Source organism: Tachypleus tridentatus, chromosome 8 (genome assembly GCF_004210375.1).
Source record: "Tachypleus tridentatus isolate NWPU-2018 chromosome 8, ASM421037v1, whole genome shotgun sequence".
Taxonomy (NCBI): Eukaryota; Metazoa; Arthropoda; class Merostomata; order Xiphosura; family Limulidae; genus Tachypleus; species Tachypleus tridentatus.
In genome coordinates this window covers 8896376-8916046 of record NC_134832.1, presented here as the reverse complement: position 1 = coordinate 8916046, position 19671 = coordinate 8896376, and the positions used below count along the sequence as shown (strand labels likewise).

The following is a 19671-nucleotide window of genomic DNA, read 5'->3' as shown; positions in this document are numbered from 1 at the left end:
CCCTTTTATCAGCTCTAGGGCATGAACCCTCATCTGTAATAGCATTTATTCCAAAAGTATCCATGTCTACTTATTTACAACTTATGTCTAGTTACACTACTTATATTACATAAACTGACTTACCTCTACCCTTTTCTTTACTCTAAACAACCTTTCGATAGTTACTTCGAAAATCCTGTTGACTGTACCATTTGTAACAGGTGGTCTTATTGGCAAGTTGTTGGAATTTAACTTTTAATAGATTTATATTAAATCCACACATACAGTTGCAAGTGGAGTACACAAGTCACTAACTTGAGGAAGTTTACAGTTAGAATAGAGTATCAACTCAGATTTTGAGGTTCAAAATACAACACTTGAATGCAATATATTAATATACTCAGCTATATCAAAATTATGAAAAGCAGTCTTGAAACACATTATTATTAAAACAATCACATTTGTCATACTTACACTGGTAACTGCTCTTCAGTTAAACTCTCCATAACATTTATTATATCACTTAACACTACCAGTAAGTTATCAATTAATACATTAAAAGAAATCTTTTCAGAAATAACTCAGTATTAAACATGGTACATTCAGTCTTCAATTCTTGACTACATTATTTGATTCTAAGAAAATAACAATCATCACTTACATCAAGATTGAAGTAGTGTTCTGAACCTTTTGAAGAACTGAAGTTTTCATCATCTTCAGTATCTTTCAGTAGTATCAGTTGATTATTCCTCCATACTGCATAGACTGACTTTCTAGCCATATAGAGGATTTTTTATATCAGATCTTCAGGTAGCCTTAAAACTTTCCAAATAGTGTACGTACCTCTCCTCATCTTCTTGATCTTACATCAAAGTACTGATTAATCCCTTTTTTTGTAAGTTTTCTTCAAGTTAATATAAACTTTTCTCATAGTTTTCTATAGTGACATCAGTCTATAGATCTCATGTCCAATCTCTAATGAAGTTGACACAAACCTTATCACAGCTGTGATAGCATCAATTTATAGGGAATATAAACATCTGTTTTTCAGTATGAACTGGAATGTATCTTGACATACTTTTCCCTTCTCAGTCAGTCGTTGCTGTATAATTTCCCTTATGCATTAACTAAGAGTGCACAATATTCCTTCTTATCACATATATATAATCATATTGTGTGGTTTCTTTTATTCTTCTCCAAGAAAACAAATCCAGTAGATAAAATAATCTAAAACTTGAGATGATGAACTTTTTACACACAATGTGCCTATGGAAAAAAGATCTGATTTTATGTGTAATATCTGTACAGATTTGGAAACTGGAAAACATCCCACTGTGATGTTTTTGGAAAACAAGGAGAATGCTTACCGTATTGTAGACTTCGATTTCTGATTTTTATGCCTTTCTAAATGTTTGTAAAATTGCCCATAAAGTTATTCTATATTATAATTATAATTATAATATTAATTTTATAATTAATTATAATTTTAATCCTTGGTTTGATTTAAAAAAACACTACAAACACACACAGTTTCTCTGTTTATGAACACTATTATACAAGAAATATAAAGTTACTACTGCAGGTGAATGATACAGAATAATAGGTAGCTATAACAAAGGCAGCTTAATTACCTTCTTAGTCAGCATGTTATGTGTAAATTGAGAATACCAGCAGAAATAATGGATTTTTAGAATTTCACGATATCTTTAAGTTAGTTTACTCTGTGTGTGTTTTCAGGAGCTGTTCAGGTGTAATAGAATTTATTAACTCAGTAGTGTTTTAAGAATGAATGACAGTCACTTATATATGTCAGTGTTGATGGACAATTCACAAACTATTGTACTTGTATTAGTTATTAGCAGGATTGTGTATCTTTACTCTAATCTGATACCATTCTTTATTTATAAAACAAGATGGTTTATTCCATGTTATTATCACTTGATTTAAATGTCCTTTAGACTTGTAAATGAATAAAATTGGATATAAGTATCACTATTTGAATTTTCATGTCATGACATGCTAATATGTTAAACCTAACTTATGTAATCTATATGCTTTAGCTAAAATATATAAAAAGTTGAATTTTTGTTCCACAGTGGATTCTGAGTGTTAATTTGTTGTCTAAAATGATAATCAGAATACTAACTCTTCTATCCATAGACAAAACATTTAAATAGCTACCTTTTTAAAATAAAGAACACATTTGAAACATAAATTATTTCATTGAAACTAGAACAAGTTAAATGGTGATTAACCATTAACATTCAGTGCATTTTCACTTTTACAGAATTAATAAATTTTCTCTTCTCCTTTTTGTATTCACTATTAATAATGTTTCCGAATCTAACACAGTGTGTGTTTAGTCCATTTTATATCAAATGGTACTAATTCCTTCACTTTAATTATTACAAAGATTTGGTCTTTTATCTATACTTGTGCTATTAAAAATAATTTATTCCCCTTTTTCATCAGTCATACTGATTTAATTCCTTTGCTACTTGAACTACTGCTGAAAGTGTTCAAACAAGTTTTCTTAGCATCTTTAATGAGACAAAATATTTGATTGTTTTTTGTTGTTCATTTTATGTGATATTCTTTAACATCATACAAGTATTTTTTTTGTAAGGTACTCAGTTTCAGGTGTTGGTAATTGTGATCAAGGAATATCTTATTGGTGTTATTTTACAGCATTTGTAATTGTGATCTAGTATTGTTTTAGCTATTGTATTTCAGTGTTCATAACTGTAATCAAGAATTATTTTAGCTATAGTATTTTGCAATATTAGTATGTCTGATGAAGTGATCTTATAGGGATGTTTTATTACAGTGTCAATAAATTTGATCAAAGAATATCTACTGATATTTTATAAATGAAATCTATATTTGTAGCTAAGAAATGCAAGCCATATTTTAGATTTTATTGATTTCAACTTTTTAACATTTTTAATTTGGTGTTAAAGAAAAGAACCAATATTTCTATGCGTATTGATAAATTTAATCTACCAGTTAATATAGGTATGTAAGATGTCTGTGTAACAGTTTCTAACTTGTTATGTTAGATGATGATGAGTGCTCTCAAGTAAGTACATCATGTGACATCAATGCGGAGTGTATTAACACACCAGGATCATACCGTTGCCAATGTATTGCTGGTTATCGTGGTGATGGTTCTGACTGTCAAGGTGAGTGTGCTGAATATTGTTAAGATATCTATATTATTAGTGTTAGGTGTTTACTATATATTTAAAAGAATAATTGAGGTGAAGGTTTTTTATTATATTTTAGTAATTTTACTTATAAAGATTATAATGGAAACTTAAGCTTTAGACATATAATTTTGTTTTAATTGCTAATATTAATGCTTTGTACAGATGAAAATGAATGCCTAAGAAATAATGGGGGCTGTGACCCTGAAGCTAGCTGTATAAATACAGAAGGGTCCTTTAACTGTGTATGTGACGAAGGTTTTGAAGGTGATGGTCGAAGATGTGAAGGTGAGTGTTTATTTTGGCCATTATACCAGCACTGTACGTTGGTGAAACTCATCCATCTAGTGTACAATAATCAACATTGGTTTTAAATAATGACTTTTTTAAACATAAAGGTATATTTAAGATCAATTAATAACATCACAAATAATTACACTAATTTACTACTCAACTATTGCGAGACTTGAATTCACACATTATGCTGGATTTGTAAGAAATTTATGATATAAGAGCTATGTCAAAAAAAAAAAAACTACCTCCATATATGTGTATATCTATGATACAATGATGTTTGTTTTTCTGTTGTTGTTGTTAACAATAAAAATAAATTAATTGCATGCTCAAACAGTTTTTTTCCAGTGTCTTTTGTTTTAAAAATCTTTCATATTAACTTTACTGCCTTTTTTTTGTCACAAAACAGTTTGTACATATTAAAAATACATTGACAGTAAGGTCTTCAGTTAGTACATTGGACGTTAATATTTTGAATCTTAAAAAGAAAATCATATATGTGGGTGTTTTGTAATGACATGCAGCTATCAGAAACCACCCTTTTGTTTTTCTTAGCCTTAGCTACATCCAGTAAAAGATTATTGTAGTGAAAACTCTGAAAACACATCAACATTTTACACAAGAGTTGATATAGTATCATCATCGTCATGCCAGAATAACTCTTATTTTATGTTATTTATTTTGCAAGTTTATAGGATACCTTCAGAATTATGAAGAGTTAACTAAAAAACATTAACATTTTCTTCAGTCCATTATTTTTAGCATATCATTTTTTTTTCATTTTTTATCCTTGTTGCTGATTAGATACATTGACTAATTCTAATATTTTACAGAATAATTTTATTCTTTATTTGTCTTGAATATATATACTTTAGCACTAATAAAATTGTTATATACTATAGTACATATTTCTGTGATAAAAGTTGGAGACAAAGAGTTTAGTTATTACGTGTGTCTAATTAATATCTTCTTCCAATACAGATATTGATGAGTGCACTCGCAATCCTTCTCTCTGTGAGAATGGTCAATGTCTCAATTACCCTAGTGGTTACCGTTGTGAATGTGAAATGGGATTTGCTCCTGAGAATAATGAAAAGGCTTGTGTTGGTAATTAGTTCATTGAACTATTTATGATAATTTAACATATTTATTGCTAGTATGATTAATATTACATTGTAAAGAAACTTTTTAATTCTAGAGAGTAAAATTATTTTTAGTTAAATGTCATTTCTACTTACATAAGAACTAAACTTATCAAGATAAACATGAAAATATGTGAAAAATAAAATGTTTAAATCTCATGCCTTTCTGTTGTTTGGTAGTAAATAAGAAAAGCAAGTAACTGTAGTTCTTACATACACATTTTTTTTACATTGTTCTCGCATATTTTTGTATGCTGTAAAATAAGTGTTTTGTTTTTGGGATGGCCTATTATACAATTAGAATTAAACTTATATCAAAATAATTTTAACTTAAATTATTTTCCCTAATTCTCTTTCTCAAGATAATAAATATAAGCACATTTTTACTTTTTAGTTTTCGTAAATTACAAAAAAAATGTTCACAAAACAAACAGTTTGTGAAACCTTCTACTGTTGCTTTATTTATTATGTAAATTTTCAATTTCTGATTTTCATTTTTTGCATTCTGACAATTGATTGTGACTGAAATAAGGCTTCTTAGCATTGCATACTAACTGAGTAAGATTAATTGTACTCATTATTACCACATCATAATAACATTTTCATTTCATTTTTGTTTATTTGTTTGAAGTTAAGCACAAATCTACACTGTGGGCTATCTGTGCTTTGCCCATCATGGGTATCAAAACTCAGTTTCAAATGCTGCAAGTCTGCAGACATACCACTGTGCTACTGAAGTGGGTGGGACTTTAATTTGAAGAAAGTTCCTTTAATATCTGTAGACAATACAGTACACACTTTAATTTCTTAATGCTGGTTTGTGGTTTATCCAGGATGAATAAAAAGCAGAGAACACAGATTGACAAGAATAAAAATAATCCTTTTAATGATGTATGTGTATGTGTTTGATATTGATAAAACACAAGGAAATACAAAACGTTATCTGAATATGTTTATATACAGCTTTTTGACTATATGACACCTAAAATTTAGAAGCATGTTTCATCTAATGTCATGGCAATAACATAATTTCCTTTTGCTTGCCCCTTTTTTTGTTTTTCAAGTGTTATTGTAAAATAATATATGAACTGGATATGGCCTATTGGTTAGTGTGATTCGACTGTGAATCTGAGGGATCTTAATACATGACTCATTACTACACAAACATGTTCAACACTTTAGGTCATGGATGCACTATAAGAAATGATGATCAAGTGTTACTATTTATAGTGAGATAAGAATAACCCAGTTTGAGCTGTTGACTGGCACTGCCTTCCAACTGATTTATCAAGTCAAAATTAAAATGGCTTTATACAGGTAGTCTTTTCTGTAACTGCTCAGTAAAATATCCTAAAACAGAGATAGAAAAATACAATACACTACTAATTAAATTATTAGTATCACTAATGTCTAATATTGAAGACTATAACAGTAACAATAGATTATTTAAAATAACAAAAGTGTAATAACATTGATGCTCCTTTTCAGCACAATGCTTTACTTTATTTGGTTAGCTTATATAATTGTTTTCAGTCATAACTTCATAAAATACAAAGGTTTTTTGTTGTTGTTTTTTTCCATTCCTCCATCCTTTCAGCCATGGGGCCATTATAATATGTTATCAATTCCACTAGCTTTAAATTGATAATCAATAGATTTTATATTATCTTTAGTCATATTTTGGGGCTATACTTAAAACTTTAAAATTATTACAGTTAAAATCAGTGTTACTAGCTGTTGTAACATGATGTGAAATACCTGTTGTATTCTCAAAGTTTGAAAATAAAAGTATTGTGTTATACATGTGGATAGAGAGACTTAATAATGGACTTTAAATATTGACATGCACATTTGAAATAACAGATGGAGCTTGACAGTATCTAATTTTGATTATTGGTTTAAAAAGTATATTTTAATTGTTACTTGTATATGTGTATGTCAAGATAATTTCAGTGTTTTTTATTTTAATTATGTTTTTGTTATCTTACCAATTTTGTTCATATCATTTACTTTATATTCAATATAGCTACAAGATGCAATTTTGTTCATAACTGTCAGTGATTCTTTGTTATGTTAATATGGTTTTTATTTAAATTTAGATGGAGAATTTTGAATACCAAACTGTTATAATGTGTGTACATCCTTGTATACAAATATAGGTTTATGGTTAACTCCAGTAATAAACTTCTATCATTTTTATAAATACTTGAATGCAAAAAGGTAATTTTAATTGATTCAATTCGTGTTCTATTGTAAACTTAATATCAAGGTATTTGTTATTCAAATACTGCTGAAACAGAAAAGTCTACAAAAGTGTCATCAGTATACTTCCTGTGATGAATTAGTTTAAAAATCTGAGGAAGTTCATCCATTTTATATGTGAGCACCATTGCTGATGCTAACTTTGAACCCACGGTAACTCCATTAACTTGGTTGTAGATCACATCATCTTATATATCTATATGGTGAACCAGACAACATGCAGACATCGACATTCACTTTCAAAACTATAGGAGAACAGACACAAATAATGCCAAATTTTTATTTCACAATCAGGATATTCTACACTAAATTTTTGGGAATTAATTGCATTATCATTCACATTTCAAAGTGTGACATAACTTAAACAACGAAAATATAGATTTACTGTTTGTTATTTTGAGTGGCCCTTAGCATGACTGAATTGCTCATCAATTACATTTCATGGTGGGCAGAACTTTGGCTCTGAAAGAAGCCAAGAGTGCAACATGATTAACATTTTTGAAGTCCAGGAAATAATTTAAATTGATAGATTAACTTAAAATTTTCCCATCCCTGAAGACGAGTACTTTTGCTTATCATAATTAAAATGCGATTTTTTTCATAGGAAATTGTATTGATTTACAAAAATACATTTCATTAAACAGTTCAACTACAAATTGTTTGACAAGGAAGTAGGAAAAGATTTTCAATGAATCTGATATATATCCAGAAGTATAGTTAAAGTATACTTTTTAACTTAGATACTAGAATCAAATCTTTTTAATTTATTGATTTTATGTCTTTTCATCTGAATTTAAAAAAACTTAAATCAACATTTGAGAATATATTCAGTATCACACACTATATTACACCAGCTTGCATTTAACCTAAGAAAGTGTAAGATTATTAGTATGGCCCAGTAGCTAATAGTTTGCATCCAAATCATAATATAACCCAACAAGATTCAGCTATTGTATTATTTTTACATTTTTAATGCCAGTGTCTAGATTTTCTTTGTTACTGTCCCAAAGTAAATGTTGCATGCTGAATATATAGACTGTCAATAAAGATCTCTGGAAGTCTTATTTTCTACAAATAACAGTATAGCTGCATGTGCTGTTAGGAAGTTGTTAGTTTTAGTTAGATAGAACTCGCATGTTTTCTGGACATTAATGAATGTAACATATTTCACAACATCTGCATGTTTGGTCAATGAATATGTAAACTACCAGTACAAATCTTGCTGTCTACAAGTAACAGTATGCTTTTTTTTGTTACATTTTCTAATTAAATTTTTTAGCTTTAATTATAAACAGAGCCAAAAAATTTATTGTAAGAATGTGGCATAGTTTTAAGTTACAGTAAATTTAAGATATTTTTTATTAAGTATGATTTTTTACATGTTTTTCAGACATTGATGAGTGTAGCATGTTTCACAACATCTGTGTGTTTGGTCGTTGTGAGAATGTGTTTGGAATGTTCCGCTGTCAGTGTGATACAGGTTACCAGCTTGACTCTTCAGGAGGAAACTGCACAGGTTAGCAGAAAATTGTGTTAATCTAGAATATTGTGCAAATTAGTTGAAAAACCATGTAACACCAACACTTCAGTCTGTAAGTTCTGGTTATTTAAAAAATGGGTTGAATCCTGTTTACCATTTCAAATTAATAACTATATATATATAAAAACTGTAACTCTAGTGATGTAATAATATTACATATTTGTATATTTCTATTTTCTAGTGCATGCGTCAGCTTCAGTGTATATTCCAACCATTCATAATTAAATTTTATATTTGATTTACTAAAAGAAGTATGTGGTATTTAACATATTGCTTAATGATGTGGAAATACCCTAATATCTCTCATAGTTTTGTTCAGCACAAAGTTTTGTACTATATGTAGCAGAAAGACAAAAGATGTACATATTTAATAACTTTAGTATAAAAGGAGTTTCATCACATACATACTTAAAGGAAAATATTGAATATATATAGTTGAAAATGACACTTGTTTACTGTGTAATTAATTTGACATTGTACTCTATATATGTAAATATTGAATATACAGTTTTAAATATACATGGCCAAACTAAATTTGCTGGACTTCAAAATTTGTGGAAGGTGTATAATTCTTTAAACTTTTTCATGTACTTCTTTTCCTCAAAGCTGTGAAAGAATAAGGTGAATATTTTTTTTTATTTTCTTGTCATTATACCTATATTTGTTTAAAAATTTAAGTATAAATATTTGTTTTGAAAATATTAAAATTAGTACTAAAAGGTATTATAAAGATAAACATTGAATCAATACCGTTAGTAACTAGAAATTTAATTCAGTATTTAATGTGTATATTAACCCTTTAAGTACACAAATATGTTTGTGTGGATAACATAGAGGATGCAAAAAATTAGTAAAATGTGTGAATTTTAAAATTAGTTTTTACATATGTTGACAAGACATTTTTAATGTGTGGGATAATCCTTCAGGCATAGATCTACTTTGCACTCAGGACACCATCTTGTTACATATTTTCTCCATTGTTTGGTATTCATGCATACATTGCATCTACATTGCCTTTTCTCCTTGCTCCTGTTGGAGGCACAAGTGCTGGGGAATATCTTTCCATAAAATTTGTGATGAGTAGTCTGTCTATATTTTGGGTTGATTGTTGTCCATGTCATTTCACAGTTAGTGTACCATGTTTTTCAAGTATTTGGCTATTTACTTTTATATACAAATATAGAATAAAAAATACTAATTTATCTACTAGTTCTATGACTGTTAATCACTATTTATAGTCCCCCACTACTTTTATATTATTATTTAAAAGTATGGATGGTGGAATATTTCTGCTATTTTACCTTTCTATAGCAGATATAATATGAAATCCTGGTAACACATTAAAGTATAATTTTCAATTTTTGACAGTTTGTTAGAGTAAGAATCTTTATCTGTGATATTTAAAATGACTGCAAATAATGTGTATTTTAAAGTTTTTGCTTAACCTACGTACCTACACCACAAACAATGAAAACAAAGGATCAACTAATCAAGTATATCTTAAATAAAAACTAAGGTTTTAGCTAATGAGTAACATAATAAATATTGTGATCAGTTATATAAAATAGGATCAAATATACCTAATTTTTTTATCATTTTGTTAAAATTAGATATTCTGAAACATGATGTTATTAAAATCAAACTCCTAAAACAGTAATTTAAGGTTGCATTACAGTCAGATGCCTGTATATATGATTTGCAATTATGTTAGTCAGGTCATCCTAAAACCTGCTTTATGATTTAATGAATGAAAGAAAAGAGCTATTGTATTATTTACAATGTAATAATAATGTACAAGATATTCAATTTTGTGGTGTTGTTAAGGCTTCTTTTTGCTTTATTTTTAACAAGGCTGTTTGTTTGTCAAATATCAGATATAGATGAATGTGAAAACACTCAGAAGTGCAGATATGGTACTTGCATCAACACACCAGGGTCTTTTCTATGTCAATGCCCACCTGATTATGAATTGGCCACGAATGGAGAAGGATGTATTGGTAAATTATTTTATATTATTGTTCTTAACAACTGTATGCTTCTAGCAATGGAATAACTGTGTGTAATGGTTTAAAAAAACAACAGTATTATTAATTGCAGCTGTGAACAATTATTATATAAATCATTTAATCCAACTAATGTTTTATTATGGCAGTAAAATCAAAGAAGTTAAGTATATATAAATTTGGTTAAGAAAAGACATAAATTCTTAATGCTGTAGCTCTTCACTGCTTTATATAGAGGTATATTCCAATACATATACATGGTGCTAAAATTATAATGTTGTTCAACAATTATCCTATTTTGAAACATATATATACACTAGAAGTACATGTACATTTCACTTTTAAGTTGACTGTGAAGATATTTATTACAATGAAATAGATAAACGTGAAAGCCAGTGTTATATGGAAGTGTCTGACACCTACTATGGAAGAGGTGTGTGTCGTACAAGCCTTGGAGAGCCAATGACTAAAGCTACATGTTGCTGTAGTGTAGGAGTAGCATGGGGTCCAACATGTGACCTGTGTCCTCCACATAACTCTAGTAAGCATAATTTTCTCTCTTAAGGCTGTGTTTTGCTTATTTGTATTTTTGAAACCAATTATATCTCGTTACCTAAACTTTTATCAACTAGTATGATTATGTAGCCTGATGTCAAAAGCTCTATTAATGTTTAAATTTTTAAACAAATACATATTACAGTTTATTTTATTATGAAATGAATTTACTTTGTTATGAGAGAGTTAAAAGAAGGAACTGTGTATATTTCAACAGTATTGATGCCATTTGCATCCAAAACTTTGACATTTTTCTTTTAAAACAGAAGTGGAATTAGGTATTTCAAAACCAATTTTTTTACCATCCTACTTGTTTGCAAATATAATTTAAACTTTTGAGGCAAAATTCGTTTATTACTCAACAGCTTCTTAAGTTCCTTTTGAATTTCACTAATACCAAGTTGCATTCTAAGTCAGACCCTGACAGTTATTTCTGTAAGTCTGCTAGTTAAAGCACTTTACTTTCCAGAAGATTAACAGTTTCTATATACTATAAGAATATTACCTTTTTTATTAGCTGCGCCTTAATGTATATCTAACGAAAAAAATTTTTTTTCAGCTGAATACCAAGCTTTGTGTCCAGAAGGCCCTGGCTTTAGACCTAACCAACTTACAGTAGTTTTAGAAGGTAAATAATTAGCTCACTTGAAGATTGTTTTTATTGTTGTTGTAAAAGTCTAAAAATAATATTTTAATATATTTCAACATTGCACTGGATTACTAATTATTTATGTTTATGTAATGCATAAGTGGTAAATTAATGAAACAAATGCTAATTAAAACATTTAAATGATCAATATTTTAAAATGCACAATTTAAAACTGTTCTGAGACCACAAACAATCTCAAAACACATGGTACATGCTTTGGCATTCAACCATGTCATCAGTGTTAGTGAAGAAACAATTTAAAACTGTTCTAAGACCACAAACAGTCTCAAAACACATGGTACATGCTTTGGCATTCAACCACGTCATCAGTGTTAGTGAAGAAACAAAAACTTGTGCAAATTATATATACTTAAACCACTAGTCATGTGATCCAATAATACTACTTAATTTACTAACTGAACTTAAAGAAGATCATGCCATCTGTATGCTTTCAAACTGTATTCAATATATGATAGTTATATTTAATGTGCTCAATTATTTCTATACATTTTCTGGTATTTCTAGTTGTATTATTTCCATAAGCAGTTTTTCCTTCTGAATAATGTAACTGGTATGATTTGCATGTTCAACCAGTGCAGAGTTTACACTTTTATTACTTTTTAACATTTCTTTAATGTTCATTTATTCTAAATTTTAAATTTCTTTTAGTTTGACCAATGTATAAACACCTCATTCAAATCTTCAAAATTAAATAGCTGTTTGTTATTATTTTTGGTTATACATTGTATATTTAAATTTTATGTTTAACATGTAGATATCAATGAGTGTGAAGAACTGAGAGGTATATGTGAAGAAGGACGGTGTTCAAACACCTTTGGAAGCTTCATGTGTATCTGTCCTGAGGGCTTTAAGCTAGATGACTCTAAACGAAACTGTATAGGTATGTGTTAAGAAATCAGGGATGGGGAGTGTGATGATTCAACTGTTTCTTTCAGAGAGAAATGTTGTAAGTGGATTATTGACTAATCTAGAATACTTTTTTATTATAATTATGCATTTGTTAGTTAGTATCTTGAACAGTTTTTTTTACAAATTTATACATAAAATATTTTTGGAACAGTTCCTAAAGATACAAACCATCAAGAATAAAATTTTTAAATTACAAAAGTTACGTTGTTAAGAACTTATTCTGCTTATCTTGTGAGATTATGGAAAACATCAAACAGCATGGGATGATCATAAAAATTGTCAAAATATTTGTTTAATGTAAGAAAACAGGTTTTATAATTAATCTTGTTAGCCATTTAAGACAAATACCTTTCTCATGATCTCACTCACTTCTTAATCTGTCGATTGTTGGATCTAATTCTATCATCAAACATGCTCACCCTTTGAGCTTGGAGGGCATTATAATGTTACAGTCACTCCTACTATTCATTGGTAAGAAAAGTAGCCCAAGAGCTAAAGTTGGGTGGGTAGTGATAAGTAGTTGCCTTTTTCTCGTCTGTAACTTCAAAATTGGGGACAGTAGTGTAGATTTTGCATGAAATTCAACTAATTCAGATAGTTAGAATAATATGTAACAAAATCTTTCATATGCATATTGTTATTAAAGGTGGTGTCCTTACTGCCAAAATGTATTTCAAAAAGGGAGAATTCCAATATATATGTAGTTATATAAAGCTATTCTTCTTGAGTTATGTTCTCTACTTGCATGCAGAAAGCCACATGCTCCCATATACCTCACAATCATTATATTGTCCCTGTGGTTCACATGTAAGTATTATGCAACAACATTCTACAAACAGAAATGTGACATACCATTTTGACATATGACTTCCTCTGTTTGATTCTACCAAACTGTCACTTCCCATTAGGCATCTCTAGTACAGATGTACACTCTTCAAGTTTTGATTTTTTTAGAATTTCTTATGAAGTTGGAATTTTGGTTACTGCAGTTATTTTTGTAGTTTTATTTTTCAGCTTACTTTCGTTGTTCTTTCTGTCCAATTTATTATCATTACATGATGAATTCCAAGTTCATGTTACGACTTTGGAGTTTCTGCCAATATGCAGAAAAATCACACAGGCTTCAAGTAGAGTAAACTTGACTGAAAAACTTCTGTTTTCATTCATCAGATATTTATCTTTATATGAGTTGTCTTTCTTCTCCCAGTATTGTTAGACTTCCTGCTGAATCTGCCAATTTTGTTCATGACAATGATTTTACTTAATATATCTCAAATCCACATTGTACCACTATGATGAAATAATAAATTAAAGCATTCTGTGAAGAACAATGCACACTTTTGAGAGAAAGGTGTTTCACAAGATCAGTAATAGCTCTTACCCTTGTGATACATTTGCTTAATTAACATTTACTTGGGTAAAGCAAAGTGGAATAGCTGCCTATCCCTGCTGTTCATTTGAATGAATGAATTAGGGGTGATCTGTTTTTCAAAATAGGGTCACCTATTACACTGTTTCCAATGTTGGCATTCCTCCAGACTTTCCACTATTCTATCTGTTAAGAATATTGAGATAAGTGCTGCCACCTGTAGTTAGGAATAACTCAAGGAGAACATTATTCATGACAGGAACAGGAAGTATTGTGATGTCACACTTTGTTTTTTTGGTTTTTTGTGTGTACATGTGTACTCAATGAATAAACACATATCAATAGGTTATGGACCCAGGAATGCTCTAATAGTGCTTAAACAGATGAAACTGTTTTAAAATTGTTAGTACAAGTAATCCAGGAAATACTGAGGATTACTGTAGAACAGTTTTGGATGACAATTTTTGTTGGATGGCACAGGATTTACATGAATACTTTATTTTTATCACAAGTGCTGGGTGATTCGTTTCCTTTGTCTGGAAGCAATTGTGAAATACCAAGATAAACTGTAAGTAAAATATTGATTGACACTTTATTTTCTCAAGTCATATAAAGGGAGAAATAGATCTAAATCAAAGAAAGGAATATTATAGTTGTGGTTGAAATAGTTTGACAATGGAAGATAAAATATCAATTGATAAGTTGGGAGAAAATAATTGGGCCACATGGAAATTTCAAATAGAACATTTATTGAGAGGAAAAGGCCTATGGGACCATGTGACTGAAACAGAGGTATTGGCAGAGACAGCCAATGATCAAACAAGGGCAGATTTCAACAGGAAAAGGGAAAGAACATTTTTAGTCTTTCTAACTCAATTTTGTCTCATGATCACCATCTGTGTGGTGGGTCCAGGAGTTTGATGTTGATTTCTGCCTCTGTATGGTAGAGTGTGGTAATTCTATTTTTCTTCAATATTGATATTCTAGTTCATCTAGAATGTGAAATGTAATTTTTTTTTTCATTTTCAAATAGATTCATTTGTGCTTTGAAAGAGTTAAAATGTGATTTTGAATTATTGTATCCATCCATTCTTTGACATTGGACTTGCTGATCATATCTCTACATATTTCCTTTAGAATGTATGTTAATCTGTTTTAGCTTAGTTTGAAAGTAGAGCTTATTTCTATTTTCTTTTACTGATATACATTTTTATCCAGTTACTTTAAACTTCAAAACCATCAATCTTTCCATTTGACAATTATCCAGCATTTGATTTCATATTGTACTTGCCTGCATTGATGAAATTATTATTCAGCTTTGTGCCATGTTTTAATTCTTACCAGGTGAAACAACTCATTACCTACGAGGGCTGTTCAAAAAATACGCGGACTGTTTGAATTGCGCGGCTCCAGTTGGTTCCAGGGGAATCCGCATGGTATCGCTAGGTTCGCACAGATCACCTGATTACGACGCCATTTCCCGGTTGCAGATATCTTCATTTGTGTATTAGCTATGCGGTTTTAAGTGAAGTGCGATTTTTTCGTTTGGCAGATTTCAGAATGAATGACCTGAAGGAGCAACGACTTGCTGTGAAATTTTGTGTTAAACTTGGAAAATCTGCGACTGAAACTTCCTATGCTTAACACGGCTTACGGTGATGTTGCTATGAAGCGTACGGCATGTTTCAAGTGGCATGAACGTTTTAAGGATGGTCGACAGTCCATTGAATATGATGAGCGTCCTGGACATCCTTCCACGTCAACTGACGACCCACACGTCAACAAAATCAACACCCTGGTGCGGGCAAATCGACGTCTGACTGTCAGGGGAGCTTGCTGAAGAGTGTGGGATATCAGTTGGATCTTGTTACGAGATTTTGACCGAAAAATTGAAGATGCACTGCGTTGCTCCGAAATTCAGCCCTCAGAACTCGTGAGTTTTTGGCCAAACATTCGATCACTGTTCTTCCCCACCCCCCTACTCAACTGACCTTGCTCCTTGCGATTTTTTCTTGTTCCCCAAACTCAAAAGACCCTTGAAAGGAAGAAGATTTGAGACGATTCCCGAGATTAAGGCAAATGCGACGAAGGAGCTGGAGGACATTACAAAAGAAGCGTACCAGGACTGTTTCAACAAGTGGAAACACCATTGGGATAAGTGTGTGCATTGGGGAGGAGAGTACTTTGAAGGGGTCCCAGACCTGTAACTTCTAAATAAAGTTTTATGACGTCACTCCGCGTATTTTTTAAACAGAACCTCATATGTCCTTTGTATACTACATCCCCCAAACTGCTTTTGGTTGACTAAATTCTGGAATACCACATTATTTTCACAGTCTGATAATATATATCTTTTAAGAACTTTATGTATGCACTAATTGTAATACAAGTTTTAGAAAATTAACTTAGAATTTGTTTTGCATGTTTATAACTATCATATTTGAAAAATTAGAAATTTGGCCTACATATACATAAAATATATTCTCAAAATGGATAATTTTTTTTTCCTGATTTTCATCTGTCTCCATCGTGCTTGTGTGTGTTTATATTTATATATATATATATATATATATATATTAGGGTGCGTCAGCGGATAAAGGATAAAAATTAAAATGTCCCAATTTTTTTGCTCAGTTGTGCCACTGCATGAGAAAAGAACATAGACAAAGTTTCATTTCAATCGCGAAGTATTTAGGGGTCACGCATCCCTTGCAAAGTTCACTATTTTCCTTAAATTTACCCGACATTACAATGTTAATGGTAATTAAATTATTTAAAGAAATTATTTAATATTTATTGATTATACAATTAGCAAAAACATAAAAACTTGAAAGAAAAATTTATTTCATTGAAGTTTTATCTTGCCTGCCCCTTATAGCATTATGTTCGCAGATGTTCTTCTGCCACCTGAATCATATACTGAAATTGATCTTTGTTCTTGGTGCGGCCCTTTGCCGTAAACTGTTGAATTAAAGCTACTCCTCTTTCAGCTGCATCATTTGTCACAAAAAGTTTCTTTACTCTGTCCTTTCCTTGTTTGTACTCTTCGGAGGTGCTCCACTCTTTCGGTGGTAATGATAAAAATGCGCTACTAATATCCAGATGGTAGAAAATTTTCTTCGTTACCGAGGTAAAAAAATCTGGAAGTTTTCTGGAAACGGCATTGCTTGCAGCATCAACTGTTAAACGTGGAGTTGGCCTAGGAGATCCTTTCACGGTATTCATATTTGAGACCATCTTGAGTTTGTCGCTATTCGTTACATCGTCATCAAAGAGCGCAAGCCCAACTGCAACCTCAGATAAATACCATAAATGCCGATTCATTGCCTTTGTACCAACTTAATCATATGATTTTCATGCAATACAAGTTCCTTGAGTAGTGTAAGGTCCCTTCGAGCTGCCACGGAAGCATCCTTAGCTGTAAACCATGAGAGCAAGTAATGTTTAGTTATAAAGACACACAAATCGCCAAGTTTGCTGCAGAAATGTGCGTCAAATGAAACACGAGATGAAGCAGTCCATGGTTGCAGTCTACCAAACTCCTCTTGGAACATCCAAATTTTCAGAGAATATATTGCTCGAGCCATCCATCGTGCACGATGTACAGCACCAGAAGTACGGAAAGAAACTGAAGAACGTCTGTGTGGAAGAGATCCAAGAAAAATGACAGCTAATTCCAAGAGCTCTTTATACTCGTCCCGTGGTTGATGAGATTGAAGGAGATTCTGACAAAATTGAATAATATCATCCTTCCAAGGCTGTATTTGGAGTGGCATTGCTTCTACTGCTGTTATGTACTTAGTTTTATTAATTTTAGGCCAACAATCTCTAAAGTTTAAAAACAAAGTAATATCTGGACTTTTTGATGTCTCTATCACGAGAGTAGAGAATACAGTGCTCAGAAGAATCTCCAAAATGTGATGTCTACAGGCAAGGTGCAAGAGCTCACGTTCAAGTAACATTTCAATCCTCAGACAGATGCCAGATTTGGATCCTGTATTGGTCGCCGTGGTGTCAAAGCAAAGCGATTTAATTCTGTCTTTTACATTCCATTTTACTAAAACTGATCCGATCTCAGAAGCTACTGAATTTGCATCCCCACTATCAATCTTGGGCACTGAAAGAATCTTCTCTACACCTTCACCTGAAACTAAAATTGCCAAATGTTCGATCTTCTCTCTGCCAACCAAGTCAGGCATCAGCTTACCATCCCAATGTATTGTCAAAGGAACGTTTGGAGAAAAACTTTCCTTCAATTCAGCTGCTAAAAAAGTACGTTTAGTAATTTGTTTCCTCCTTATGGAACTTGGGCTAATGGCAAGATCCTCGATATTATGTCCAATATGAGCTGCAAAAGGAAGCAAAATTTGTGCGGATTTTCGGTCACTGATCTGGGTTCTGTCTAAAGCTAGCCTTTCACTAATGCCAACTTTTTGTTTGGTTCCAGAAGCACGTTGTTATTTTGTGCGCATTGCTCAACCCCTAAATATTAATGTATTGGATTGATTTTTACGCTAGCTTATTTTTTTAATTGAATGGAATCAAATTATAAGCCAGTGACTGAGTGTCACAACTTTTTGTTTTTTGACGCACCCTAATATATATGTGTGTGTGTATGTGTGTATACCTGCATGTTATAATTAGTTTATCACTTTTTTCTATATTATATCATATTTTACTTTTCTAATAGTTTAGTTCTTTAAAGCACAAATGCATGCTACTTAAGGGCTGTTTTAAGCTCTTTAATCCTTGAAGAAAAGTAGTATATTGAATATTAGTTTCCGTGTAGATGTGATATATGTATGTGTGTATGTATTAAAAACTATTGTTATTAAGCATCCTTATTAACTTTTTCTTCTTTGTAAGTTTCATGTTTAGGATGATAAATTTCATGTGCCTTAAAATTATTGTAATATTTGTATAAAGAGAATGATTCCACTTGTCATACTTGAAAGTAATACAGCTCATTTATTGTTATCATGAAGAAAACCACAGTATTTCTGAATTTGATGTTCTGAACCCATACACCTTTGTATATATTGTTTGGTACATTCAGGATTCATGCATTGTTGAAGTTGTTTTGTATATAACCTTTTCACTCTCAACACTAAAATCATAGGAAAAGCCAATTTCTAATGATATATCTCATTTCTTTTGTATTGTTTAAAACCTATGATACTGGGATGTGAGATAAAAAATATCCATTTCTACTATATTAATAACCTCTAGATGTGGATGAATGTGAGGTATATCCAGATGTTTGTGGAGCTGGAACATGTTTAAACGATGTTGGAAGTTATACCTGTGTTTGCCCTCCAGACTTTGTTCTTATTCCTAGTGGAAGACCTACATGTATTGGTGAGAAATATACTTTATTATTTTATGGCTTCATTCATTTTCTTAATATAAGAAACTTGTTGAGTTTGTGAACATTAATAAGTATTGGTACACCCACATGTGTAATAATTTCTAGTATGTGGTCTGTGTAGTGTTACTCTGATATGCATTAAGATTTATTACTGCATTATATACATCTCTTTACTATTTTATGTTTCAAAAAGTTGTCAGTGACAAACCTTACATGTTACTGTGCAATATTGTAGTTTATGCAATTTTTAGAAAATATTTAAAAAGGGTAATGTATGCCCAACTATAGTGAACTAGTTACTAAGAATTAAAAAAAAACAAATTATAATAGTCTTTTCTGTTTAAATGTCTTTAGTTGTTCATTGTACCTATTAG

At 30.8% G+C, this 19671-nt stretch overlaps 1 protein-coding gene and 1 long non-coding RNA gene across 3 annotated transcripts in view; one reads left to right on the top strand and one right to left on the bottom strand.

Moving 5' to 3' along the window:
• The window catches only part of LOC143258492 (fibrillin-1-like), a 213894-nt gene that overhangs the window by 121967 nt on the left and 72256 nt on the right, over nt 1-19671 (top strand). For both annotated transcript variants that reach the window (XM_076517540.1, XM_076517542.1), the window contains 9 exons: nt 3039-3161; nt 3351-3473; nt 4461-4586; nt 8274-8399; nt 10298-10420; nt 10806-10967; nt 11541-11609; nt 12406-12531; nt 19159-19287. In XM_076517540.1, coding sequence (XP_076373655.1) covers nt 3039-3161; nt 3351-3473; nt 4461-4586; nt 8274-8399; nt 10298-10420; nt 10806-10967; nt 11541-11609; nt 12406-12531; nt 19159-19287 — 1107 coding nt within the window. The remainder of the gene's footprint in view (nt 1-3038; nt 3162-3350; nt 3474-4460; nt 4587-8273; nt 8400-10297; nt 10421-10805; nt 10968-11540; nt 11610-12405; nt 12532-19158; nt 19288-19671) is intronic.
• The window catches only part of LOC143258496 (uncharacterized), a 32671-nt gene that overhangs the window by 7489 nt on the left and 5511 nt on the right, over nt 1-19671 (bottom strand). The window lies entirely within an intron of this gene.